The 25,832-nt window shown below is 60.8% G+C and overlaps 2 protein-coding genes across 3 annotated transcripts in view; one reads left to right on the forward strand and one right to left on the reverse strand.

Moving 5' to 3' along the window:
* The first annotated feature begins 652 nt into the window (after positions 1-652).
* PRXL2B (peroxiredoxin like 2B) lies at positions 653-4,006 on the forward strand. Of its 2 annotated transcripts, XM_065879830.1 has the most exons (7): positions 653-859; positions 1,080-1,284; positions 2,154-2,205; positions 2,765-2,828; positions 2,912-2,987; positions 3,239-3,357; positions 3,851-4,006. In XM_065879830.1, exons 1-7 carry the CDS (start codon positions 797-799, stop codon positions 3,872-3,874), a joined length of 603 nt encoding a protein of 200 aa, XP_065735902.1. In that variant the 5' UTR covers positions 653-796; the 3' UTR covers positions 3,875-4,006. The 2 variants fall into 2 exon arrangements, with proteins under 2 accessions (XP_065735902.1, XP_065735910.1); XM_065879838.1 differs by lacking the exon at positions 3,851-4,006 and having other exon boundaries at positions 797-859; positions 3,271-3,284.
* A 1,393-nt stretch (positions 4,007-5,399) lies between these two features.
* MMEL1 (membrane metalloendopeptidase like 1) overlaps positions 5,400-25,832 on the reverse strand; it is a 29,703-nt gene continuing 9,270 nt past the window's right edge. The window contains exons 2-23 of the mRNA XM_065881244.1: positions 23,217-23,294; positions 22,488-22,547; positions 21,317-21,478; positions 21,060-21,140; positions 18,367-18,462; positions 17,919-18,037; positions 17,263-17,328; positions 15,711-15,845; positions 15,539-15,628; positions 11,384-11,520; positions 10,934-11,027; positions 9,639-9,767; positions 9,136-9,234; positions 8,635-8,718; positions 8,161-8,264; positions 7,823-7,881; positions 7,496-7,615; positions 6,889-7,022; positions 6,726-6,791; positions 6,092-6,187; positions 5,568-5,644; positions 5,400-5,499 (exon numbers count right to left, since the gene is read on the reverse strand). Coding sequence (XP_065737316.1) covers positions 5,400-5,499; positions 5,568-5,644; positions 6,092-6,187; positions 6,726-6,791; positions 6,889-7,022; positions 7,496-7,615; positions 7,823-7,881; positions 8,161-8,264; positions 8,635-8,718; positions 9,136-9,234; positions 9,639-9,767; positions 10,934-11,027; positions 11,384-11,520; positions 15,539-15,628; positions 15,711-15,845; positions 17,263-17,328; positions 17,919-18,037; positions 18,367-18,462; positions 21,060-21,140; positions 21,317-21,478; positions 22,488-22,547; positions 23,217-23,294 — 2,186 coding nt within the window. The remainder of the gene's footprint in view (positions 5,500-5,567; positions 5,645-6,091; positions 6,188-6,725; positions 6,792-6,888; positions 7,023-7,495; positions 7,616-7,822; positions 7,882-8,160; positions 8,265-8,634; positions 8,719-9,135; positions 9,235-9,638; positions 9,768-10,933; positions 11,028-11,383; positions 11,521-15,538; positions 15,629-15,710; positions 15,846-17,262; positions 17,329-17,918; positions 18,038-18,366; positions 18,463-21,059; positions 21,141-21,316; positions 21,479-22,487; positions 22,548-23,216; positions 23,295-25,832) is intronic.

The raw sequence follows: 25,832 nt of genomic DNA on the forward strand, positions 1-25,832 counted from the left end.
CTTGTCCAGGGCCTGGAGCCGTCTGTGGGCCCTGGGGAGTGAGGCCGAGTGCCAGGAACCGCAGTCCCTCGGAAGGGGGCGGGCCATGGCCAGGTGGGACCCCGCGGTCCGAGTCGCCTTGCTCCACCCCTCAGCCTCTGTGCCAAGGGCCCTCATGGGTAAGATTGGGTGATACTGAAAGGTGTCTGAGGGCTGTCGCGAGGAAAAAACAAGACAAATCGGCAAGGCACCTAGTAAACTGCTGTTATCCCTTTCGGGTCCCTTTCACCCAAAGTTTGGGGGTTAAAGGCCGGTATTAGCTGGCATGAAATTGACAGTATTTTATGATTAAAGCCAACACGAACGTGTAACTGAGAAAACGCTGCATTCTCATGGATTTTCAAGATGAAACAAGACCACGGGAAAAGGTAAGCCCTCGGACTCCTCCACCAGATGGGACCCCCGCCGGAACTCCGGGGCCCCCACCGCTCCGTCCCTTACCACCCCGCACTCCACGACTGACCCCGCCCCCGGCCGGGCGCTGCACTCTGCGCAGGCGCACCGCCAAGCTCCGCCCACTATCAGCGGCGCCATTGGCTGACGGGCTCATGCATATACAAAACGAGTGCCCGGGAGCCTGTTTTGCTTACGGGCAGCTGCGGTACGCGGGGCCGGGGCCGGGGCCGGGGCGGAGGGGGCGGGCCGGGGCGGTGGTCTGGGGGCGTGTCCGGGGCGGAGCCGGGCCGCGCGTAGTACTGAAGGCTGAGCGGACTGCTGGAGAGCGGGCTTGCCGCTGGGGTCCGGGGTGGCAGGCGCCATGAGCACGGTGGACCTTGCGCGCGTGGGCGCGTGTGTCCTGAAGCACGCGGTGACCGGGGAGGTGAGGCTGGACGGGCTCAGGGTGGTGGGTGCGCCCGGCACCTGGCAGCTGCATCCGAGGCCGGCGCTGGGGCACAGGGTGGAGCTGGGGGCGTAGGCTGGGCGTGCAGGCTGGGCGTGCGTGGCGCTGGCTGGGGGCACGGGGCGCGGGAGCGGGGCCGGGGGTGAGGACGTGCGCACGGGCGGTGGTCCGACGGCGCCCCTCACCCACCCCGGCGCAGGCCGTGGAGCTGCGGAGCCTGTGGCAGGAGCAGGCGTGCGTGGTGGCCGGCCTGCGGCGCTTTGGCTGCATGGTGTGTCGCTGGATCGCCCGGGACCTCAGCAGCCTGAAGGGGCTCCTGGACCAGCACGGCGTGCGCCTGGTGGGCGTGGAGCCCGAGGCCCAGGGCCTGCAGGAGTTCCTGGACGGTGGCTACTTCGCGGGAGGTGCCTGCACTCCCTACCCTCCTCCCCCTGCAGCCCCTCCCTCAAATGCCTAGCCTGCCCTGAGACCACTCCTCAAACTCAGGGCATTCGCTGCCTCCTTCTTGCACAGCCTAGGCCCTTCTCTCTCCAGGAGCGGCCTTGATAGGCTCCTGTGTCCCGTCCCCTCCCCTCCCCCTCCCCCTCCCCTCCCCTCCCCCTCCCCCTCCCCTCCCCCTCCCCTCCCCCCCTCCCCTCCCCTCCCCCTCCCCCTCCCCCTCCCCTCCCCCCCTCCCCTCCCCTCCCCCTCCCCTCCCCTCCCCTCCCCTCCCCTCCCCCCTCCCCTCCCCTCCCCTCCCCTCCCCTCCCCTCCCCCCTCCACCCCCCTCCCCCCTCCACCCCCCTCCCCCCTCCCCTGCCTTCTCCAGCTGTGGCCTCTACCCGCCTGCCCCAGACGTGATGTTCTTCCCACTGTGGAGGGCTCAGTGGTGACTCTGGCCTGCAGTCCAGGGCAAAGGTCTTTACTGCGTCAGCTGCCAGCTCCTCGCCTCCCCAGGAGCCAGATCCTGAGCTTCTCCAGATGCTTTCCCCAAGGAGTATCTGGGACCAGAGCCCAGGCTCTGCTGCTTCCCGACCCCACCCTGCTGGACCCCTCCCCTCACAGAGCCCTGGGCCCAGTGGCAGAGTCCGGACGAGTCCTGCTTCTCCCTTTCCACCTGTACCTCTGGGCCTCTGCCTCTCCTCTAACAATGGGGACAGTCAGCCCTGCTCTGCCCCTCCTGGTCCTTGGTGGGCGAGCTGGGTACCAAGGGTGGACAGAAGGCCGGATGCAGGAGGGTGAGCCAGGGGGGCAGGTGGGCCTGGGGCACCCACCTGTGGCCTCTACTTTTCAGAGCTCTACCTGGATGAGAGCAAGCAGTTTTACAAGGAGCTGGGCTTCAAGCGGTGAGCTGGGGGCTCGGGGCTTCACCGCTCCCTTCTTCCTCTTCTCCCTTCCCCCTCTCCCTGGCCAAGCGGGCTCTGGGGGCATCCACTGCTCCAGCCAGCCCTGCTGGGCTCTCTTTTGGGTGCCGAGTGTCTATTACGGGCTGGCCTCCCCACAACTGGCTGCAGAGGGCACCTGGGCTTAGCGCCCCAGTCAGGGGCCACCCTAGCCACCTCGGGTGCATCTGCCACCGGCTGGCTGCCTCCTCTGATTGGCTGAGTCGGGACCCCCGGGCCCGCCCAGTCCACACTCCCCACACCCTCTGTGGGGCCCCAGGCCTGCCAGCCCACCGGCTGGCTGCCTCCTCTGATTGGCAGTGCCAGCTGAGCCGGCACCCCCGGGCTCACCCAGTCCACACTCCCCACACGCACAGGCTGGCTGCCCCGTGCCTCCTGAGCCCCTGGCGAGATGGGGCGGGGCCTGCTTGTGGGAACTGGTCTGTGCAGAGACCGGGGGCAGGCGCTGGGGCTGTCTTTGGTGAAGAGGCAGAGCCTGGACAAGCCAGCCGTGTCTCGGCAGGTACAACAGCTTGAGCGTCCTGCCGGCCTCCCTGGGGAAGCCTGTTCGTGATGTGGCCGCCAAGGTTTGTGACGGCCAAGGTCGTGTGGGACTCAGGTGCAGGGGCTTCTGTCTAGGACTGACCTGGGCCTGCTCCCCTCCCCCCAGGCCAAGGCTGTCGGCATCCAGGGCAACCTCTCCGGGGACCTGCTGCAGAGTGGAGGGCTGCTGGTGGTCGCCAAAGGTGGGCCAAGGGCGGGGCATCAGGGGCCACCGCAGGGTCACGGGTCGGGGTTGCAGGGCCACACACTCAGGTGGGAAGGTTTTGATGAACTCGAGCCTGCCCTCACCCTCCCTCCCTCCGGCTTACTGACCTCAGCACAGTTACCCCCTTGGTGGAGTGGCCCAGCTCTGAGTGTCATCCTAGCTGGGCGGGGTGTGGCCACACAGGGGCACCCTGACGACCCCCCCACCCCCCCCGCCCGCCGGCTGCAGGTGGAGACAAAGTGCTGCTACACTTCGTCCAGAAGTCTCCAGGTGACTACGCCCCCCAGGAGAGCATCTTGCAGGCCCTGGGCGTCTCTGCGGAGGTCTGTACCAGTGAGCCGCCCAAGGTGAGCCCAGGCCTGGGGTGGGCGCTGTGCCAAGAATGCCCCCCCCTGCCCCCCGCCCCCAGCCAACCCCTGGGTTGAGCGCTTGCTGTGGCCAAATGCTGAGCCGGACCTCGTTGGCTTTAGGTGATTCTGGGCTCACAGCAGCCCCAGGATGTCACTGCCACCCCACTTTGTGGTGATGGGCCAGGGGCAGGGTGGCCAGATGGGCAGGCACAGCAGGGCCCTCTCCAGGGGACAGGGGCCTGGTCAGGGGCTGCAAGGCAGAGGAGGGGCCCGTCCTCTCAGCCTGGGGGGGCTGGGGTTTGTCCCAGGTGACCGTTGCCCACGTTAGGTTAGCATGGTGCTGGTGGTCGACCTCCTGTGCCCCGAATGGAGGGGACTGTCCGGCACACTCCTCCTTCTACTTGGGCCACAGAGCCCTGGGGGGTGGGATCAGCTGCTCTTGGCCCCGGGGAGTGTGGCCAGGCTGACGGGGCCTCTGCTGGCTCCGCAGTGTGACGAGGCGTGTTCAAGGTGAAGGCCCCGGGCCTCCAAGGATCTGAGCGGCGTCTCCTGCCCTGGGCATACTGGGAGTTGGATGTGAACAAATTCCAGAATCTCTGGGCTGGGGCTCAACTCTGCCTGGTCTGCAGGCAGCGATGAGCATTAACCTGCACTTTCTGGACAGTGTTTCTTCATCGCCTCTGAATCTCGCGTCCTTGGCAGCCCTGGCCACCCCGGCCTTGATCACTCTTGGTTTCATCCAGGCCAGCGGGGCGGTCATGCCTCCCGAGGCATCACCTTCCCCGCTAGCAGAGTCGCTTTCCCTGGTGGGTTGTTGTTGGTGGACGCGCCCCTGCAGCCTCTCTGGAGACCTTAGGCCTTTGGCACATGTGGGTCAGGGGTCTGAGAACAGGTCCAGGGTGTGGGAGACGAGGGTGGGATGGGCTCTGTCTGATAGTGAGGAAACTCCCCAAGCCCCAGGTGGGAGCCTGGCCTGGAGGGGTGGGAGCTAACTGGGTTTCCAGGGAGGAGATGGTTTCCATTCCACCCACTGGAGTCTGGTGGACAGTCGGGGACTTTTAGGGAAAGGGCTGCTCTGCCAGTAGGCCCTTTACTCACGTGGGACTTGTCATGTGCGCCCCGCTGGGGGTGGGGGGTAGCCTGGGGGGGGATGTCCGGTTCCCCCGATGCCCCTGTCACGAGGCGGGGAGTTCTGCTCTAACAAGTCTAGAGCAGAACTCCTGTCCTGCCCCGTCAGGAGCTCTCTTGTCTGAGTTCAGATGACTTTCTCAGCACCCTCCATTACCCTGGTCCAGGCCTGGACAACCACAGTGGCCTTCTAGCTGGCGTCCCAGCGTCCCCGGCCCCCAACAGAGCCTCTCTGTGGTCATTTAAAAACTCAGGGCAGGTGACAAGGTTTAACCGCTCACTGGCTTCCAGTTACACAAAACCCCAAATCCAGATTCTGGGCTGCAGCTCAGATCCCCCCGCCCCTCTCCTGGAACTCAGCTCCTTCCTGGGTCAGGATCCCCTCTCCCTACCTGTACTGTGATCCCCGAGGGCGGGCATTTGGGGGCATCATGGTCATTGCTGTGCCCCCGGCAGAGAGACCCTGGGGAAATTGTCAGGAGCGCCCTGCCATTTCCTCACCTGGCCACCAGCAGTCAGCGGCAGGTGCAGCGGGAGAGTGGGGCACTTTCTCAGGTATGTCACCGTGACAGCCGGCCCTGGGCTCTGCTACACAGACAAGGCAGCCGACTGCTTTAAAGCCTTTACTTAGCTCAAGTCTGAAGCTCGTGGACATCTGAGGAGGACGCGCTTTGGCGAGCGGGCAGAAGACTGATAACCGTGTCTACAGGGCTGCAGTGGGCGGTGTAGATCCTCGCAGGCGGGCGCGGAGGGGGCTCAGGGCCGGCTCGCACTCCAGGCTGGGCGCGGAGGCCGGGCACGGCATGGGTGGGTTGGCTGCGGGTGGGTCGGCCGCCAGGAGCGGGGCGCACGCCGGGTCCTCGCTGGCAGCACCGTCTCCGCGCGGACCGGGCACCTCGGGTCGGCCTTGGCTACCAGACGTGGCATCGCACCTTCGGGTGCATAGGCGAGCCCCGCGCACAGTGGAACGCGTCTGCGAAGGCGGCCAGGTTCTGCAGCGAGCCCAGCACCCTGCGGGGGGACGGAGGAGCCTGAGACAGCGCCGGCCCGGGGGGGCGCGGGGCGCGGGGGCCACTTGCCTGTACTTCAGGGGGCTGTGGACGTCGGTCATGATGGACTGGATGGCGAACTCGGGCCGGTAGGACCCACACCACACCTGTGGGTGCATGAGGGGCGTGGCTGCGGGACTTGGACGAGGGGCGGGGGGATGGGGTGCAGGGGCAAGGAGGACCAGAGGGGGTGCTGGGGGGGGCACCGTGGGCCTGGGGAGGCGGGCGCCCCTAGGGCCGTGGCACGGAGGGAGTGCGGCCTGGTTCCTCTCTGGGCACAGAGGAGTCCCGCCAGGACCCCCGCTGCTCCTTCTTGGGTGGGGGGAGGGAAGCCAGCGGGTCGCTCCTCTCCCTCCACAGCTACATCTGAATCTTGCCCAGCTCCAACACCGCCACCTTCCTTTTCCTCCAGGAAGGCTTCCTGGCCCACTAGTTCTGGTTCTGCCTGGCTTGCCCGCCAGGGTGTCCCTGGAGGCATGCATCATTGGGGGCCCGCCAAGGATGCAAGTGGGGGAGCCGGTTTCCAGCCAGCGGGGCAGGGGACTGACCCCCACCTGTGCGTAGCCGATGAAGAACACCTGCTTGTAGGTCAGCTGCAGTCCTGGCAGCCGCTGGTCCCTGCCGCCTTCCGCCACCCACTTTAGGTAAGCCTGCAGGCACCAAGCAGATGCTGGGCCAGGGCCTGCCCAGGACTACAGGGTCCTTGGATTGGGGCGGAAGGGAGGTCTGGCTTCCGGGCCTCCTCTGGTGGGGATCCTGCCCCTGCAGCGTGGGGCCTCTGAGAACCCCAGGGACCATCTGAGCACTGACCCCGGGCTCGGTGGGAGCCCACTGCCCGGGCAGCCCGCCACATGAATGAGCGCCTGACGGCCAGTGCCCGAGGCTGCCGGTGCAGGGGTGTCGCTGAGGCTGGCGGGCGTTCAGTGACTGGCACTGCCTTACTTGGCAGTGGACGGTGGTCTCCCCAGAGCGCGGAGGCCTCAGCTAAGGTTGGGGTAAAGTGTGGGCCTGCCCGCCTGTGGCCGGCAGGCTCCCCCAGGGCTCTCCTGCCTCCCTGTCAGATGGAGGAGGGTCCCGGGATCTGCCTGGGCTTGGGAAGGGGTCAGTCCCTGCCGTGCTGAGGGGCCATCCCTGCCTGGACCTGGTCGCTCCCCGCCCCACCTCCTCGGGGGCCCTGCTTGGACGCACCTTGTAGGCCTGCCGCACCCCTCCATTGTCTGCGATGTTTTCCCCGAGGGTACTGAAGCCATTCACCTGCAGGCGGGAGACAGGATGGCGGGGGTGCCCGGGCTCCCCAGCTCCGCCCTCCCCCAGGCCAGGGCTGCGGTGTGTCCGGGCGGTGGCCGCTCACGTTCTGGTTGTCGGCCAGGTCCCAGGAGTAGTTGCCATACTGGTAGACCATGCACTCCGACTGCTTGCGGAAGTGCTGGGCCGAGAAGTTACTCCACCAGTCCATCATGTTCCCGTTCTTGTCGAAGTTCCGGCCTGGACGGGGGCGGGGGGCTGCCCACAAGGCCCGGCCTGCGCAGCGCCAGCCTCTCCCCCACGTCCTCCCGGGAACCCCAGTGTCTAGAGCTCATGTGAGCAGAGGATGGGCCCCCTGTCACGGGGCTGCTCAGACCCTGGGGGACGGAAGGCTTCAGTGGTGTCCATGCCATCCCCAAGGTCAGGGCCTGGGGTCTTGGGTCACAGGACCCCAGAGGCACTGTGGACTAAGGAGCCTTGCTGTGGTGTCCGCACTCTCTAAACCCCAGGGGAGGGGAGCGCTGGACCCTGGGGACATGGGGCTGCCCTCAGAAGGTTTCGCTGGTCTAGCCCAATGGGAAAGCCAGCCTCGCTGGGTGGCAGCTGGAGGCCCCTGGAACCAGGCAGGAACCAGGCAGGGGGCCCCCGCGCAGCGGTGGGAGGGGTGTGTTTGTGACTGGAGGTGCAGCTCTGACCTCCAGGCAGCCCCATACCGTTGTCATCAAAGCCGTGGGTGATCTCGTGCCCAATCACCATCCCGATGCCCCCAAAGTTCAAGGCCTGTGGCTGCTCCTTGCTGAAGAAAGGAGGCTGGAGGATCCCGGCAGGAAACACTGTGCGAGGAGGCGGTGGGGGACGGAGTAAGCTGTGGGTGAGCACACCTGTGCGCCAGGCTCGGGGTGGGCGCACCTAGGCGTCCTGGCATTTAACCTCACGGCCGGGGGGGTAAAGGTTATGATCCCCTGCCGCATTTTACAGAGCAGAAAACCTAGGCTCTGAAGGCAAGACGGCAGGGCTTATGGGGCGCGGGGTGAACATACCAATCTGGTTTTGGTTTGGGGAGTAGAACGCGTTCACCGCAGCGGCCCCGATGATCCAGCTGTGATAGACAAGTGGGTCATTCAGAGCTCAGGTCTCCTGGGCCTGCCCTCCAGGTCCCCCTACTCAGCTGCCCAGAGCCCACCCTGACCCATGCACAGCGGTCATGCCACGAGGCCAGCACGGCCAACGGCCAGGGCAGGGTCTAGGCCAGTCCAAAGCCCTGGCTTCTCCCTGGGACCCCAGAAGCAGAGGGCGGGTGCAGGGGGGCTCTGAGTCAGACCCATCGCCCTCCCCCACTGGCCCATTTGCCTCCCTCCCCTGTGCCATCCCCACTCACAGGTTTTGGTCCACCTTCTCCCGAAGCTTCTTGAGGCTCCGCTGGGCGCCAGCCTTGAGATTCTGCAGTCCGTTCTCAAAGTACAGGTGCTCCGAGAAGTTCAGCTACAGGAGACGGGTGGGCATGCGTGCGGGGTCCTCGAGGGGCCCGGGGGTAAGGGAGGTCAAGGGCGGCTGGGGACTGGCCTCAGGACTCGCCAGGCAGTCCCAAATGTGGCCCACAGGCTCTGCATGCAGTGGACTAAGGGCCAAGCCTGGCTCTGTGCATTTACCGGGCAAGATCCAAGTCCCTCCCAGCCATGGTTTCCCCATCTGTAATGGAAGGTGATGCTAGAGCCCCAGCATGCGGCCAAGTGGCTGAGTTATGGACGGAATCCACCCCCGGTAGTTGAGGACCCAAGGTCCTTGGGGGCTGGCTCAGGGGCGGGTTGGGTTGGGGCCAGGGGACAGGTGGGGCTGTGTGGGTGGCACGCACATCGGAATACTCCTCGTCCAGGTGTTTGTTTCCCTCCTCCAGGATGTAGTCGGGATACCCAACCTGCTCCCGGATGCTCATGGCCTAGGGAGGAGATGGGGGCCGGTCCCTGCCCACCCCACTGTGGGCATCCTGGCTTTGCCCCCGCCGTGTGGGTAAGGGGCTAAGGGACTCGCCCTCCTTGCAGGCTGTGGGGAGGCTAATGGGGACAGAACGTGGAAGGGCTCGACCAGAGACCGACCTTCGCACCTGGCTGCCAGCCAGGGGTCTGGGGTCGGGCTGGGCAGAGCTGCTTGGCTGCTCTCACGCCAGCCCAGAGGGGGTCCTGCTCCCTGTGGCCGTGGCCGCCCCCGCGCATTGCTGGGGGGTCTCACCTCTGCCCGCAGCCCCTTCCTGAGCCCCCCACCGCCAGGCTCACTGCCCTCATCTCTGAAGAAGGAGTGGCGACGATTACCCTGTGCCCCTCACACCGGGGCCGCCCTCTCCCAGCCTCCTGCCCACCTTCTCCTGGGCCGCCTTCTTGGATGATTCGTCCATCCAGCTCAGCTCGTCCAGGGTCTCCACGAACACTGCCCGCAGCTGGTCGATGAGCTCTCCGACCTGGGGGGAGCGCGTGACCCTGGTGCCCGGCTGATCGGCATTGGGGTCTCTGCAGGGGGCCACTCCGAACGTGGTGGGGGGTTGGGGGCGGGATCTGACCCCCTGGGACAGGGTCCCCACGGCAGCACTCTGTCCTGGGTGGGCCTGGGGCCTGCCAGGCCCTGAACCCACACCTCGTATAACTTGCCCCCTTCCCAGGCAGGCCCTCAGGGCTGGGGGTCGGGGCCAATAGCTGTTGGGGGCCAGAGGCCTGGGGCGGGCAAGGCTTCCCCGCATCCCACTGTGTGATGGGGCGCCAGGCAAACACATGCTCCCCGGTACCGCTGAGCACACAGGCGCTGCTGGGGCGAGAGGTGCCACGGGCTGGTGTCTCCTGGCCCAGGGCGGGGTCGCCGGGCACGCACCATGTTCTTGCTGTCCCTGGGGAAGGCCTCCTTGACGTAGAGTGAGCCCACGGCGCTCTCCATGTTACTGTTGACGTAGCTGACGCACTCCCGCCAGCGCACCTCCTGTACCGACGTGCCGTACAGCGCCTGGCACGTTTCATTTCACCACGTTTACCAACGTCTGCTCCCCTGGCCTCGGCCCCAGCGTGCCCAGGGGCCAGTGGGGGACATTGGTGAACTCAGACACCCCCTGTGAACACCGCCCCTGGTGTGGGAGGACCGGGTGTGCAGTTTGGGTGCCCTGCCCGGCCCCAAGTTCCTCCTTGGCCCCTGTCCCTGCCGCCCTGGCCTGGCTGGCTGGCCGACTCTGCTCTCAAGGACTCCAGCCCTACCCCAAAGCACAGGCTGGCGTTGACCTTGGGGGCCTTGTCTAGCTCAGCCGTGAGCCGCCAGCTGTCTGGGCCCTGGTTTTCCCGTCTCCAAGATGACGATGAGAATGTCTGCCCATCTGTCCCTGGGGACACAGGGCACAAGATGGAAATGTGCCCCCTGTCAGATTTCTGGCCCCCAATCTTGGCCCCCTCGGAGCTCTGCCCAGCATCTGGCCACACGTTCCGGGGCCGTGGGGTGTCCTGCCTCTTAGCAAGTCAGTGTGACTCATTCTCTGTCCTCTGAGCTCTGGGATTCAGCTCCCTTCTCCACGCTTGGCTCATAGCGTCCTCAGCCCAAGACAGCAAAGCAGGAGGCCTGGGTGCCACAACAGCTTCTGCCCCCATCTCCCCGATCGGGGCCGGACCCCTGCGTCCACCCGGCCTGTGCCCCCGCAGCGGCCAGAATGACCACACCAGGCGCGACACCGGACTGTGGTTCCCGCTCTTAACACCCCAGTGGCTCTCAGTGCACGTGGAATCGCATATTGCTCTGGCCCATGGTTGCCTCCCCCTCCTCCCCGACCTCATCTCCCTCCTTCCCCCGTGTGACCCCGGGGTCCCTGCCCCAGGACCTCTGCACTAGCTGTTTCTGCTCCTGGGAATCTGGCCTGGGTCGTTCGTGCCTTGAGGTCTCCACGGTCACTTTCACAGAGAGGCTCTCCCTGCCCTCACCCCCTCCCCTCACATCGTACTTGCTGGTCTTGAAAGAACAGATTGTGCTTTGTCGATGGCTTATTGTTAGGCTGCCCCGAGAGGGCGTGTCTCATGAGCCTGGATCACAGCTCTGATCCCAGGGTGGACCTTGGTGCTTGGCCCACAGCAGGTGGTCAGTGTTAACAAGGAAACAGTCCAGGCTCGGTGCAGGGGCAGGGCATCGCTCACCTTGCGGTAGTTTGCGCGTGCATCCTTGAATCTCTGGCTCAGGCTGCTGATGCGGTCCAGCACCAGGCGCCAGACCAGGTAGTTCTGCATGGTCCTGGGGCAGGAGGCAGAGGGCAGCGGATAGAACAGGTGCGCGCCGTTTGCCCAGGGAGAGGGTGTGGTTTATGGGCCCTTGGACAGCAGGCTCCACACCAAACAGAGACTTCAGGGTGGTGGAGAAAATCTCCAAGACGACCCACAGATACATCCTGCTTGCCCCTGGATGACTCAAGGAGGGGTTCGCATCTCTAACGTAAGGTTCCACTGGCCACAAACATTTGACCCCGTCATGTCCCTCGTGCCTCAGAGTAATGCTTTATGGGGTCCTCTCCTGAGAGGAGGAACTGTTGGGGATGAGGAGAGAGCAGGGGAAAGATGCTGACACCTCTTGGGACCTTCCTTGAGCCTCACCTGGGTGAGTAGACATTGATGATGTCTTCAAGATTCTGGAGGTAGGGGATGCCATAGACCACCACTTCCTCATCTGGCAGCAGCTCGATTTTGACAGAGGATAGCACAGATTGTATGAAGAGAGTCCAGTTAAATCCCTGGAGAAGGAGGGAGTGAGGAGAAAGAGGGAGAGATGGAGAGGTAGACACAGTTCTTGGGCATCCAAGAAACCCAGCCCCTTCTAAAGAATATTCAAAAAATAAGAGAGAAGGTGCAGGTAATCAGAATCAGGAAAAAGGTGGGTGACATTACTACAGAGCCTACAAACAGTGAAAAGAGATTATGGCAATATATTGGAAAATCCAAGTGTAATGGAAGAATTCCTGGAAAAACACAACTCAGCAAAAAATGAAAGGAGAGATAGAAAATATAAATAGTTTCGTATGTAAGAAACTGGATTATTTAATTTAAAATATTTCCACATAGAAATTTCCAGACTCATCTGGCTTTTCCAGTGAATACTATCTGACATTTAAGGAAGACATACCACCAATCTTAAACTTTCCAGAGAAGGAAAAAAGAGAAAACTCTTTCAACTTGATTTGTGAGGCCAAGAATAACCTTAATACCAAAATAAGGACATTAAAAGAAAAGAAAATAAGCCAGTCTCATTTATGATAATTGATACAAAAATTCTAAGCAAAATATTAGCAATTGGAATTCATCCGTACCTATATAAAATGGATAATGCAACACAGCCAAATTAGATTTACTCAAGGAATACAAGTGTGGTGTAACATTTGAAAATCAATATAATTCACTATGGTAACTGAACAGAGAAGGAAAATCACATGGTAATTTCAATAGATGCAGATAAGGCATATTAAAATTGACTATTCACGAAAAAGATTCAGCAAATCGAAATAGAAGTTCTGTAATCTAATAAAAGGGTCTGTACGACAGCAACAGTGGCAACAAACAAAACCCCACAAAATTCTACAGCAAACAAAATTAAATGAACGCTTGCAAAATGTTGCAAAGCTTTTCTTCTGAGATCAGGAGGGAAACAAGATATGACTTCAGCCTTATGCTGAAAGTCCTAGCCAGTTCAGAAAAAAATTAATAAGGATTGAAAAGGGAAGACATAAAACTTATTTTTTTACAAAGGACATGATTCTGTGTCTATAACATATTAAAGGATAAACTATTAGAACTACTACATGCTTTGAGTAAAATTGCTGTATACAAAGTATTGCCGTATACTAGCAACAAACAATGAGAGAAATTGCAAAATGGTACTATTTACAATCATATTAAAAAACCAAGGACCCAGGAACAAATGTAATGAAAGATATGTAAGGCCTTGAAGTGGAAAACTATAAAACTTATTGAGAGAAATGAAAGAAAACATAAATATATGGAAGTAACTATATAGAAGTTTCATGGATCGGAAGACTCAACCTTGGAAAGATGTGGATCTTCCCCAAATCGATGCTTAGATTTCAAGCAATCCCGGTCAAAATCTCAGCAGCATTTTGTGTGTGTGTGTGTGTAATTGACTAGCTGACAGTCTTGTAAGAAAATGCAAAAGATCAAGAATAATGGATTTGAAGAACAAAGTTGGTAGACATCAAAACTTATCACAAAGCTATAGCAATGGAGGCGGTAGGTTCCGGCACGTGAATAGACAGACCATTGGAACAGAGGAGAGTTCAGAAATACACACACGGGTACAAACGCACAGACCTAGACCTGCACACAGGCACAAGCGCGCAAAAAGGCACTCGGTCTTTAATCAAGTTGGCACACGGCGCAATGGCTAATGGGGGAGTCTTTTCAATAAATGGTGCTAGATCATCTGGACAGCCAAAAGGAGCAGATGAAACAATTCCTTCTCACTGTACATAAAAAACAACTCAAGGTAGACTGTCGACCTAAACAACCTTGGCGGGCAGAGATTTCTTAAGCAGAACACAATGAACGCTAGCCATAGAGACAGGATGCATCTGTCTTTGGATAAATTGGACTATTTTAAGCCCTCCTTTTAAAAAAAGAACCACTATGAAAGTGAAATAGCAGGCTGCCCACTGGAAAGGACATTTACTACACAGACACTGACCAAGGGCTCACACCCAATGTATTCAGAGAACTAAAAGTGAGAAGAAGGCAGATATCCCAGTAGTGTAGATGGGCAAGAGGCCTGAGCAGACACTTCACGAAAGGGGGCCACCGCTGGCCAGTCAGTGTGAAGCAGTGCTCAGGGAAAGTCAAATCCAACCCAGATGAAATTCCACAACATGTTTACCTGCAACACATCCCTAGATGGGCTAAGACGGAAGGAATGAGCACCGCCAAGCACTGGAGGGGGTGTTTCACACGCTCCTGTTGGGGAGGGTACATCTGTATGATGATTTTTGAATGACCTGTGTCCTAAGACCTGGCCACTTCGTCCCTACAGACACCTGACAGGAATGCTCGCACGTGTGTGCCAAAAGGCGTGCATGGCAGTGAGCGTAGCAACATCGCTCAGAAAAGTCCGGAAGTGGAACAGCCAGAGGCCCAGCAGGAGCAGACCAGGAGCACAGCTGCCGTGTGTTCTTAGCATCGATCGCACAGGGATCAGGGTGACTGAGAGGCCGCCGCTGCCCCGGCGAGATGAGGCGTGACGACGGTGAGAAGTCGTCTCACCTACAGAACGTAGGAGAGAGCAGCCTGGCGCCCGCGTGCGGTGGAGGCCGGGTGGTGGCTGCTTTGGGGAGGAGGGCAGGGAGGGGGCTGTGTGGAGGGGCTCACGTGTGGCAATTCTAAGCTCTACGAACGCATCATAGTCCAGACATCCCGAGCCCTGCGTTCCTGCACGTGGCCACCCCTGCTCCGGGGAGTCTCCGCGGCACCTTCTGGCCATCTGCGTCCCCCCTTCCTCTCACTTCCCACGTTTGGTCCATTGGCATGTCCTGCTGTTCTCCCTTCCAAATGAATCCACGAGCCACGCCTCTCAGCCCTTCCGCTGCCGCTGTCCCAGGCCGCCACCTGGTCCCGCCTAGGTTGTGCTGTAGCCTCCTGACCTGTCTCCCTGCTTCTGGCCCTCAGTCCCTTCCCTGGGTCCTCAGCAGCCAGGTTCTCTTCTCTATGAGTCAAGTCCTGTCCCATCAAAGCCGGTGCCTTCAAAATGGCCCCGGAGGCCCGACACGGTCCACCCTCCCTCCCTGGCCTCGGCTCGGCCCCAGCCGCCCTGCAGCCCCGGCCTCAGGACCTTGGCACTCACTCGCTGTTCCTCTGTGCCCGCCTTGCCTGCTCTCCGACACACTCTGCAGGCCACATCTCTTTTTCCCCCACCCAAGCCCTGGGCAGGGGGCTGCCTGCTTTGTTTGTGGATGGAGTCGGTGCCAGAGCACGGCTGGCCCCTCAAAGTGCCCGCCTGGGAGGGGGCGAGCTGGCTGGCGGTGCGGGGTGGTGTCACAGCAGGCCAGCACTGGGAGCCGGGAAGGAAGCGCGGGGGACAACAGGGCCTTCTGGAGCACCAGGTGCGGGATCCCCGGGCAGGGTCTCCCCGAGTTCTCCCGTCTTGTTCTGTGGTTCCAGACACTTAGGTGTTCTGGTCACAGGAAGGACATTCAGGCCCTGCCTCTGATGGGGGGCTCCGTCCCCAGCTGCACCGTCTCCCCCTGACCTGGGCCTTGGTCGCCGCAGTCAGCTGGCGGTGGCTAGAGCCATGTCCGGACCCTCCTTCCACAGGAGGAGGCCCCTCTGACGGCTCAGGACAGGCTGAGTGAGTGCGGGGCTTTGAGGGGTGCAGGGCTGAGCTCCCCCTTCCCGGGCCTGGCCAGCGGGAGGGGAGGGTCCGAGGGTCCGGCCGTGGGGCCCTCTGTCAGGGGCAGAGCTGCGCTGGGGCCCCGAGCCGGGCCTGGGGACAGGAAGCCCTGGGCGGGGGGCCTGCCCGACTCGGGCGGGCGAGTCAGCAGCCCCTCGCAGGCCACTCTCCCGCTCGGAAGACCTGGGACGTCGCAGCAGGCACCTCACAGGCGGGTGGCCCCGCATCCCCAGGCAGCCAGCTGACACCTGCCGTCCTCGTGTGGACGTGTCCCTGTTTGGGTGACCCGTCCCGTGGGCCCTGCTTGAGGTGGGCGTACTTGAGGCTTAGGGGAGAGCGGCGGGGTGGGTACGGCTGGGGCTCACCTTCAGACCGAACTTGTTCTGGAGCTGTTCCAGGTCCATCCTGTGGTACAGGGCGGTGACGTCCTGCCGCTCCTCCTCGGGGGCCGTGGCCTGCAGTGGGGTGGGTGGTCACAGGGGCGGGGCAGCTGGCCTGATCCCCCCAACCCCGTCCGCCCCTGGTCCGCGGCCTCACATTGGCCAGCTGCGTCTCCAGCTCCAGCACCTGGGCCATGTCCTCCCGCACCAGGTCGCTGTTCTGGGGGAGGTTCATGTCCGCCCGAAGCATCGTGGCCACCGACATCATGAACTGCAGGTAGGCTTCCCGTACCTGAGCCAAAGGGTGCAGGACACAGTCTGGCAGCCTCGGGCACCTTGGCCCCCACGGAGCTCTCTGTGGGGGTGGGGTGGGCATATGCCACAAAGCAGCCCTCGGGACGCTCATCGGCCTGGGGGTTCCAGACGGCCCATGCCCCCCAGACCAGGGGCCCTCGGCGCTGGGACTCATGCTGCTGGCAAGCCGGCGGGTGGGAGGCTGTGAGCCCCGTGGGTGGATGGCGCCTGCTCCCCACACCTGCTGGATGGGCTGCTCGCCGACCCACAGCCAGACGCTCAGCGCCGGGCTCCCTGCTGCATCCCTTCTACGTGTGACCCTGTGTGTGAGCAGCTCGCACGGGACCGGAGACCTATTCCAGCGGACGGCACGGCTGCATATAAAGTGCGGGGCACACAGTAGGTGCTAGTAAAGGCCCAGAGCCATCGGGCGCCAGGGTTCAGGTGGGCTGCCGTAGCCAGGCTCGCCTAGGCCGGGCGTCAGGAGCTGGGTCCTGAGGCTGTGTGTCCCTCCTGGACCCACCTTCTTGGGGCCTGTCTGGGCCGGGGGGGGTTCCTCATTTGCAGGCAGGGACCACAGAGGCCATGTCTTCCCAGTTACTTGGCATCAGGCTGGGCTGATGTCGCCAGGCCGGTCTTGGCCAGCAGCTGCCGGGTCTGATCCATGGCTGCCAGGCGTGAGCCCTTGCAGGGGCCCCAGTCCTTGCTGCTCTGAGTTGGGTTCCTTGGGCTGTTCTCCCAGCCCCACTGCCCACTCCACAGCTCCTTCTTTTGGCCACGCTTGTCTTTTCTCTTGGCTGGACCCTCCCAGCCTAGCTCACAGCCCACCTCCTCCACGAGGCCCACCACACTGCTTCCAGGCCGTGGGCCATGTCACCTCCTGTCTTTCAGTCTGCTCCCCGGCCTTCCCCCCTGACTCCTCCTTCCACACCCCCCGGCCCTGTCCCGCGCGCCTTGCTGCTGTTCAGTTCCCCATCTGTCTTCTCCTGGGTGCAGGAGGGGGGTGGCTCCGGGAGCAGGCTCAGGGCCCGGTGGCCTGCACTCAGATCTCTACAGGCCACGTGCAGTGAGCCGGCGGTGTGGACTGCAGTCCTGCCCTGGCGAGATGGGGATGGCAGGTGTGCCCCTCGGGGCTGCAGGGCTGAGTGGATCCCCGAGCCTTCCCCTGGGGGTTCAGGGACACCCCTACGATGATGACAAAGGCAGGGGTCCACGTCTGCATGTCCAGCCCTCAGTGCCGGGCTTGAGCCACGCAGGTGCCCACAAAGGCTAGCTGTGGGGCTGGTGTTGAGCGACACACAGGGAGCCGGGCCACAGGTGGGCCCTGGAGTGACGGGCGGAGGGCGCCCAGAGTGGAAGGGGCCGGCGGGAAAGCGCCAGGGGGGTAGGTCCAGCGTCGGCTGCCCCTGACTCACTTTCTGGTCGCTGCCCTCATTGAAGTAGTGCTCTCGGGACGGCATGCCCAGGGTCGGCTGGTCTATCTGGAGACAGAGCGTGGGACCCTGGGCATGGAGCCGGGACACCCCTAGCCTTGCCGAGGTGGGCCCAGCCCTCTCCCCTCTCCTCTCCCCATGCTGTGCCTGGTGGGAACGGGTGCTCCATCTGGAGCATGTGCAGGTACTGGGCCCCGACCCCGGCTCTGGGGCTGGACCGCAGGTGGGCTGAGGGGTGGCCAGGGTGTGCGGGCCACCCACGGGGCCTCGGACAGCCCTCCTCCCAGAGTGGAGTGTGTATTCCACGCGGGGTCCTCTGTGGCCTATCTGTGGCCAGTGGTGGCTCTTTGAGGTCGGGCTTTCTGCGCTGCTGCCAAAGGCCTGGACGGACCGTCCCGAGGACCAGCTCGGCACCTGGGCCGCCCCTCTGGTCAGGGCACGGGCCCCGGAAGGCCCAGCAGAAACCCAGACCATCGGCACAGGTCCCCTGAACTGCAGGTGTGGATGACAGCAGGGCCCTGGGAGCATTCGCGGGCCACCCGCCCCCCGGGGTAACAGCTGTCTCCCCGCTGCCCTGCGGGAGCCCCCAGCCAGGCCCAGGGGACCCGGCCTGCCCGGACCCCCGGCGCGGCTCATACATAGATGACGTGCTGGCTGGAGTTCTGGTCGTCGTTCCAGATGAAGAGGTTGATGAGGACCCGCCGGTTGAACTGTGCGTTCATCACGGCCAGCTGCTGCTCCAGTTCCCACCGGGCGCCTGGGGGCCGGCACCCCGTGCTGGAGACCTGTCAGGACCTGGGGTCCTAGCCCAGCCCCTCGTCCAGAGTCCACGGGGATCAGCAGGGCCCGGAGAGCAGCGCTTTTCACCCCCCACCCCCCGAGAGCAGGGAGCAGAGTCCACGCTGAGAGCCGGGGCCCCGGCCCTTCCCTAGGGCTCTGGAAGGGATGACCCTCTGCAGAGCGGAGGGGCCCAGCCGCTGGGAGCCCGCCAGCAGCCGCCACCAGGCCCGGGGCCCCCCGCCCACGCGAGGCCGCCACCAGGCCCGGGGCCCCCCGCCCACGCGAGGCCGCGAGGCCCTGCCTTACCTACACTCTCGCTCCACTTGTCCGTGGCCACTGGCCAGCCTCCTACCGCCTTCAGGATGTCCAGCAGGGGCTGTGAGTCTCGCTTTTCTATCTCGCCTGAGAGGGGAGGGAGCGGTCGCTCACCCGATGCCCTGGCGGGGAGGTGGGGGGCGGGCGTGACACCCGCCGGCACACGGACCCGCGGGGATGTGACGCCCAGCGCAGAGCCTGACCCTCCCGGCCCAGACTCTGCAGCACAGGACACGCAGGGGCCTGGAAAGAGCAGAGACGGGACGCAGGCGGGAAAGGGGCCTGGGGCTGATGAAAGCACAGGCGCCACCAGGACGAGGGTGTGGAAGGGGAGGCCCCGAAGCTCAGAGGAGCCCAGGCGGCACTCTGGAAGGCCAGGAACAGGCAGGGGTGGGGGTCCACACCGGCGGCTGGGAAGCCCGCGTGCCCTCCAGCTCCAGCATCGGGTGGACTGAACTGCTGACAGAGCACGGAGCACAGCTTCCCAGCATGGGGGTGCCCAGGAAGCTTGGGAGAACTTGGCACAAGAACCCGCGAAGGTGGGAATAGAGCTGGCCCGCTGCTGACAGGGTGGAGGCTTGGGGCGGGGAGGGCCTCGCCGGTTGGTCGCTTGACCTGGAGGGGTGGGCTGGGAGGGGAGCGGTCCAGGGGGAGGGGGGCGGCCCCAAGGGCACCCTGATGGGGGCCGGGGCCTGGGGGAGCGAGAAGCAGAGTGTCCCACGTGGCTGGTGGGGGCACACTGGGCTTGCTTTCTTGGGTCCTGAGTTGGGAGCAGGGACAAAACCTAGGGAGCTGCCAGTGACGGGTCAGGTTGGCCGTGTCGCAGATCGTTACAGGAGTTACTGTTTGGCTTCCTGCGCTGGTTCCTGTAGGTGACGGCCTGGCCGCCTGGCTGCAGACCGGGGGTCAGAGTTGTATTTTTATACACGGTCTGGCCCTTGCCCTTTCATACATTTGGTCTCTCAGGCCAGAAACTCTATACAGGTGGGAACACAGCGCATCTCCTTCACCTGGCAGGTGCTGGCCAGACTGGATCACGTGACCTCCTGTTTCCATGGGGAGGAGAGGAGTGCGCCAGCCCAGGACCCCATGGAGACACCCCGGGGGCCCTACAAGTCTCGCTACTAGGTACACCAGAAACAAACCCCACCCTGCAGGAGACCCCTGGGGACACAGCCAGCCTCAAACCCTGGTGCCGAGGAGGGGAGGCAGTCCCCCAGAGCAGCCGGAACCACAGGCTGTGTTTGCAGGCCCCCAGGCAGGCGCCTAAGGGAAGACGGGCTAGAGGGGCCCCAAGTGTGTGAATCCTCTTAACAGGAACCAAAGCACTGGGAAACTCCCCCCACCCCTGCCGCACAACACACACATACACACAAACACACACTCAGACACACACACACACACACGTAGACTTATACACCCATATACACCACAGGTATAATGCCCATATACACATATATATGTACACACATATACACACAAAACACATAAATACACACAGACACACATAGACATACACACACACACACACGTAGACATATATACCCATATACACCCATACACACCAGAGGTATAATGCCCATATACACATATATATGTACACATATATACACACAAAACACATAAATACGCACAGACACACATAGACACATATATACGTACCCACATACACACATGCACAGATACACAGACATACACATAGACATAATACCCATATACACATATATGTACACACACATACAAAAACGCATACACAGACACACAGATACACCCATGGACATACACACACACACATACAGGCATACAGACATATATATATACCCAAACACACACACATAGACATAATACACATATACGTGTACACACATATACACACAAAACACATACATACACACAGACACACACACACACAGACACACACACACACAGTAAGATTTTCTCTCGATTCTGCCTTCAGTCAGGCTCCTGCAGCTTCTGCTGGGCCCATCACCACACCTCCTGGTAAAATCCAGTTTTAGCAAGAACTCTGCGTGGTCGTTTTAACCAGAAGTCCCCCTGCCCCTTGAATATCTGATCCCTCTAGGTAGCTGACCGCAGTCCTCGCCCCTCACTGTCCCCCAGGTGATGTCTGACTGCCTGGCCTGCCTTCAGCAAGAATCCCATTAGGTTAGTTTTGCCAGACACGCCCCCCCCCCATTGTTTCCTGTTAGTAAAATCTTCCATTCACTGACCCCTCCTGCCCCTCGGCTATAAACCCTCACCTGCCTGCCCTCGCTGTATTTGGAGTGGAGCCCAATCTCCTTCCCCTCTTGCTAGACCCCACCGCGGTGATGCCTGCACCTACTGAGATGGCCCTGAAGAGTCTGCCTTTTTCTATCTTTACCAAGCGTCCTGAATAATGTTTCCTTCAAACCACACACAGGCACGTGCACACACACACGCGTGTGCGTGTGCATTTCCCCTGGGCACAGTGTAGCTGGCTGGGGTCAGGGTGTGAGCCGGTCCCGGGCAGCTGGCAGTCAGCCTGGACCCCGTAGGGCACCTGGGGCCCGGTGGCCAGCCAGGGGGAGCACACAGCTCCCACCGGCACGACTTTGGAGAGGCGCCCACTCCACCGTGCTCTGTCTCAGGGCCATGGGGTCCTGGAACAGGGTCCTGGCGGGGCAGCTCCTTCGGCCACTCACTCTCGTTCATGCAGGAGCGGTACAGCACCTTGGCCTTCTGTACAGCCGGCCGATCCTTGGTGGTAGAATTCTCCAGCACCCCTGTGGGCAGAGGAGAAACTGGACAGAGGCCTGAGGGGGCTGCTGGGGAGGTCAGGTCAAAGGTGCCCGTGTCCCTGCCGCACCCAGAGGAGGCCCTCATCCCAGGGGACTCCCTCTCCCCTGTGCCCACTGACCTGACGGGCTGTCCCCACTCCTTGGGTGGAGGCCACGCTCACCTTTGAGAATGATCTCCAGCTCATCCCGGAGGATGTCGAAGACGCTGTATCGCGAGCTGGTCTCGGGAATTACGTGGCGCCGCAGCCAGCCCCCGCACGCGTACTGGTAGAAGTCGTCACAGGGCTCCTTGGACGGGTCCATGTTCTGGAGGATCCTGGCGGCTGCTCGTCCCCAGGGGGTGCAGAGGAAGAGGGGAGATCCGGTGTGGACAGCCCGATGGGCTGTCGGGTATTCAATCACGGCCCTGTGCCCTCAGAAGCGTTAGTCAGCCTGGGACCTCAGGGAGGTCAGCAGCAGGGCCTCCAGTTTTAAGGACCCCACTTATCAGCCACGTGAGCTTGGACCCCGTGACCTCTCTGATCCTCCACTCACACATCTGCGAATCCGGGACGCCTGGGTCACACAGATGGCCGGGTGTTGGCCAAGCCCGCCCGGCTCACCGCGAGCGCTCAGCACTGGCCCTGCCCTGGAGCCCCCTCACCGGTCCGTGCATCCGTGGGGGGTGGGCGGCTCTCGCCCACCATAGGGGTTTGTTTTCTGTTGGAGCAGATGGGTTTGCTCCCAGAACCCCATGTGGCGCGGACAGTGGGGCCCCCAGGTTCCCGGCAGGATGCTTTCAGCAGAGGTGGCCAGGCTGGACCCCCACCCAGGACCCTCCCTCGCCTTCTGTTCTGCTTGGCTGGGACCTCGCAGGGGGCAGCCCCACAGGAGCCCATCCACTACCCCAACGTGGGCAGAAAAATCACATTTCTGAGTTTTTACACTATTGCTTCTTCATACCATTTTCACTGTGTTTTATCTGCAAGTAACGGCTCGTGGCACCCAACTTTAAGACAAATTCCTGGGAGAAAACTTGAGACAGTGTGTGTGTGTGTGTGACCTTCTTTCTGTAAGTGCAAAAAAGAGCGCCTGGGGTCCCTGTGCCAGCTTCACTGTGGTCACGGGGGCCTCTGCAGGCAGGGGAGCAGCTTCCTGGGGGGCAGGGGAAGTGAGACACCCGCAGTAGAGTCCCTGCCCGCAGGCACATCCAGGGTCTGCCCACCAGCCCAATGCCGCGACTCGGGAGTGCGGTGGCTCCCCGTGGCCTCGAGCAGCGCCTGTGCCAGCATCACGGGGGGCCCCGAGCCCCCTGGCAGGGCTGTGGAAGGCTCGGAGGGAAGGGGGGCTTACCTGCCATCACGCAGCCAGGGGTGGTGCAGGTTTCGCTTGTGTCCCTGGGCTTTTGGATGTCTGCGGGCAAGGAGTAGTGTGAGCACTTGGCGAGGATGGTCGGTGCCGGTGGGGCTGGCAGGGGTGGGCGGGGCACAGGTGGGGTGGGAAGGGATGGGGCCGGCAGGGTTAAACCTTGGCCACCCCCACCCCCATGGGCAGTCCAGCCTGGGCCCTGAGGGCATCTGGAGGGCAGCCCGCATCCTCCCTGGGTGGCCTTAAGTGAGGGTAAGCTCATTCTGGCTTGACCCCTGCAGTGACCCAGGAGCCCCTTACACCCTGTGATCCCCACAGCTGAGGGCTGAAGCTGGCCATTCTGCCCTCCTGCCTGTCGGCCCAGCCAGCGCTCACCCATCAGGCGTCACCTCCTCCAGACAGCCTGCCTGTGCTGCCCCGTCCCTGCACGCCCTTACTCTCTCCCAACCCCCCCCCCACCTGCTGGTTGTATCAATGTGCAGCTCCCTGAAACTGCCGGTTCCCAGGCGCCCAGGAAGCATTCTGCATCCAGCAGGTGCTCACGGCTGCATCCCTGCCACTGCCCTTTCTTCCCACGGGACCCTGGCGCCCTGGGCAGGGCCCCCTGTCTTGCCGCACACCCCGGGCCTGCAGTGGAACCCAGCCTGCCCATGCGGGGTGCCATTTCCTAGCACCCCCCTGCTCGGGTCGTGCTGGGAGGGAAGATGGGACTACCTCGGGGTGTTCGCTTTACAATGGTCTTCTCTTCCTTTGAGAAGCAGAGCCGGCTAGTAAAGAGTGGCAGCTGCTTCCCTGGGGAGAAACACAGAAGTCAGCTCTCCTGCTGCCACCGCTTCCCGGGTGCCTTGGGGCCGACCTGGGGCAGCACAGGCATTCTCCTGTGGAGGGGGTCCTGGGGTCTCTGGGGATTCCTTGTGTAGGGCTGTGGCCCCTTCCCGCTGTAGTGAGGGCTGGTCACCAGGCACACCAAGACACAGGGGCTCCAGCAGAACTCAAATCTGAGCAGAGGGGGAGGCCCACCGGCCCGGGGGCCGCAGCTGCCGGGCCCAGAGGGGCCCTGAGGCAGGACCTCTTCCCCTAAGAAGTGCCCTCTGACGTCCTCCTCTACCGCGGGGTCATGGGCCTCACCCAAGCGAGGGTGGGCAGCTCCTGGGGTCTACCAAGACAGGGACGATAAGCCCTTTAAGGGGGAAAGGATGTCCTCTGGGGGGAATCTTCCTGACCCACTGGCCTCAACTCCAGCCCCTCCACCTGTGCAGGCAGCTGAAAGTGCAAAGCTGCCCTCCCTCATTTGTCCACCACGTAGGGGGGCGGGCACTGCCTGGTCATCATCGGCCTGGAGGGGGTGCAGGAAGGGGGCGTGAGTGCAGGGAAGGGGGTCAGGTCCAGGGAAAGAGCCCACCAGGCATGGCCACCTTCCCTACCAGGGAGACCCACGGAGAGGTGGGCAGGAGGGAACAGGGCCTCATTCAGGTCAGGGCTGTGGGCAAGCCTGGGACCCGGTTCAGCCCGGCCCCTGAGACCGCAGAGGGTGTAGGAGGCCCTGAATGTGCTGGGTGTCCCCTGGGGGCCTGGCCATTGGAGGGAGTGTTTATGAGATGTGTGATCTGGGGGGTAGGGGGTGGGGAGAGGTGTTTGTCCTCCACCTGTTAGTGGCTGCTCTTTCCACCCATCCATTTGTTCATCCATGAATCCAACATTTGCTAATATTATCAACAAGGGTTTGGTGACGACTTTTAAAATACGACACAAATAGCATGATCCATGAAAGGAAAAATCGACAAGTGAGACTTCATTAAAGTACTGACAAATTGTTTTTTAAATTGTTGAATAAATAAAAAATGGGGGTGGTGGTGGAACAGACAAGTCTTCCAGACAGAAGAATTCCAAATAGATTACATAGATACTCCATTTCTAAGGATGTGTAGTGTAACTCCCCACCCCTTAAGTTTGGGCTGCATGTGCTGCCTTCCTTCCAAAGAGGACAGTGTGGAAAGAGAGGGGACAAAGGTACCTATACAGTGGAAAAAGCTGACAAACACTACCTCAAGCCATGTGCTCAAGGTTGACATCAACATGGTAAGTCATTGAAATTATGTCCCCTTGGCCTGTAGGCTTCCTCCCCAAAACATCACCCCAGTCTGAACATCAGACAAATGAGAGACATTCTACAAAATACCTGGCCAGTCCTCCTAAAAACTGTCAAGATCATAAAAATCAAGGGAAGACTGAGTAACCATCACAGCCAAGAGTCCAAGGAGATTTGCCAACTAAATCATGTGGGGTCCTGGGACAGAAAAGGACATGAGGGGAAAACTGAGGAAATGTGAATAAAGCATGGACTGGGTTAATAGTAATATATAAACATTGGTTCATTACTTGTGACAGATGTATCACATTTATGTGATATAAGATGTGGGATGAAGTATATGGGAATTGTGTACTCTCTTTGCAATAATTCTGTAAATCTAAAGCTGTTTTAAAATTTAGAAAAGTTGGACTTCCCTGGTTGTCCAGTGGTTAAGACTCCATGCTTCTTCCAATGCAAGGGGCCTGGGTTTAATCCCTGGTCAGGGAACTAAGATCCCACATGCCATGTGGCATGGCCAAAAAAAAGAAAAAGAAAAAGAAAAAGAAATTTAGAAAAATTACTTTGAAACAACATGAGCAGAGGATCTGAGATCTGTGGAACCATATTAAATAGCTTAACATCCATGTAGCTAGAGCCCCACAGGAGGATGGTATGAGTCAGCAATCTTTGAAGAGATAATGGCTAATAATTTTTCAAAATTGATGAAAGACATAAGCCTATAGATCCAAGAGGGGCAGTATATCCCAAGCAGGACGAATACAAAGAAAACCATGCACGCAGCAGCATCAAGTCAAACTGCTGAGAACTACAGAGAATGAGATATTCATAAAAACAGTCAGAGGAGAAAAAAGATATTAATTCATGGGAGGTACAAGAAGAGTGACAGCTGGCTTGTCATCACAAACAGTGGTGGTCAGAAGACGATGGAACAAACTCTTGAATGGATGCTTGAAGAAAACTAACTACCAACTTAGAATTCTATATCCAGCAAAAATATAGTTAAAAAGTGAAAGTGAAATAAAGACATTTCAGGCAAAAGCTGATAGAATTTGTCTCCAGTACACAACACTCACTACAACAAATAACCAAAGAAAGTCTTCCCATAGAAAGAGCAGGTAACCAGTTGGGAGTCCAGGTTGGTGGGAAGGAATAACGACCAGGACCAGAAAGGGGAGCGCAGGGTAAACAGGGTGAATGAAGCATTGTGGGAACCCAAACAGTGCATCTGACTGATCTGC

Source organism: Phocoena phocoena, chromosome 1 (assembly GCF_963924675.1).
Source record: "Phocoena phocoena chromosome 1, mPhoPho1.1, whole genome shotgun sequence".
Lineage (NCBI taxonomy): Eukaryota > Metazoa > Chordata > Mammalia > Artiodactyla > Phocoenidae > Phocoena > Phocoena phocoena.

Coding starts and splice junctions, on each gene's coding strand:
- PRXL2B (XM_065879830.1), top strand. CDS start 797: ATGAGCACGGTGGACCTTGCGCGCGTGGGCGCGTGTGTCCTGAAGCAC. Junction 2,206..2,764: donor AAGGAGCTGGGCTTCAAGCG/GTGAGCTGGGGG, acceptor GTGTCTCGGCAG/GTACAACAGCTTGAGCGTCC. Junction 2,988..3,238: donor GCTGCTGGTGGTCGCCAAAG/GTGGGCCAAGGG, acceptor CGCCGGCTGCAG/GTGGAGACAAAGTGCTGCTA.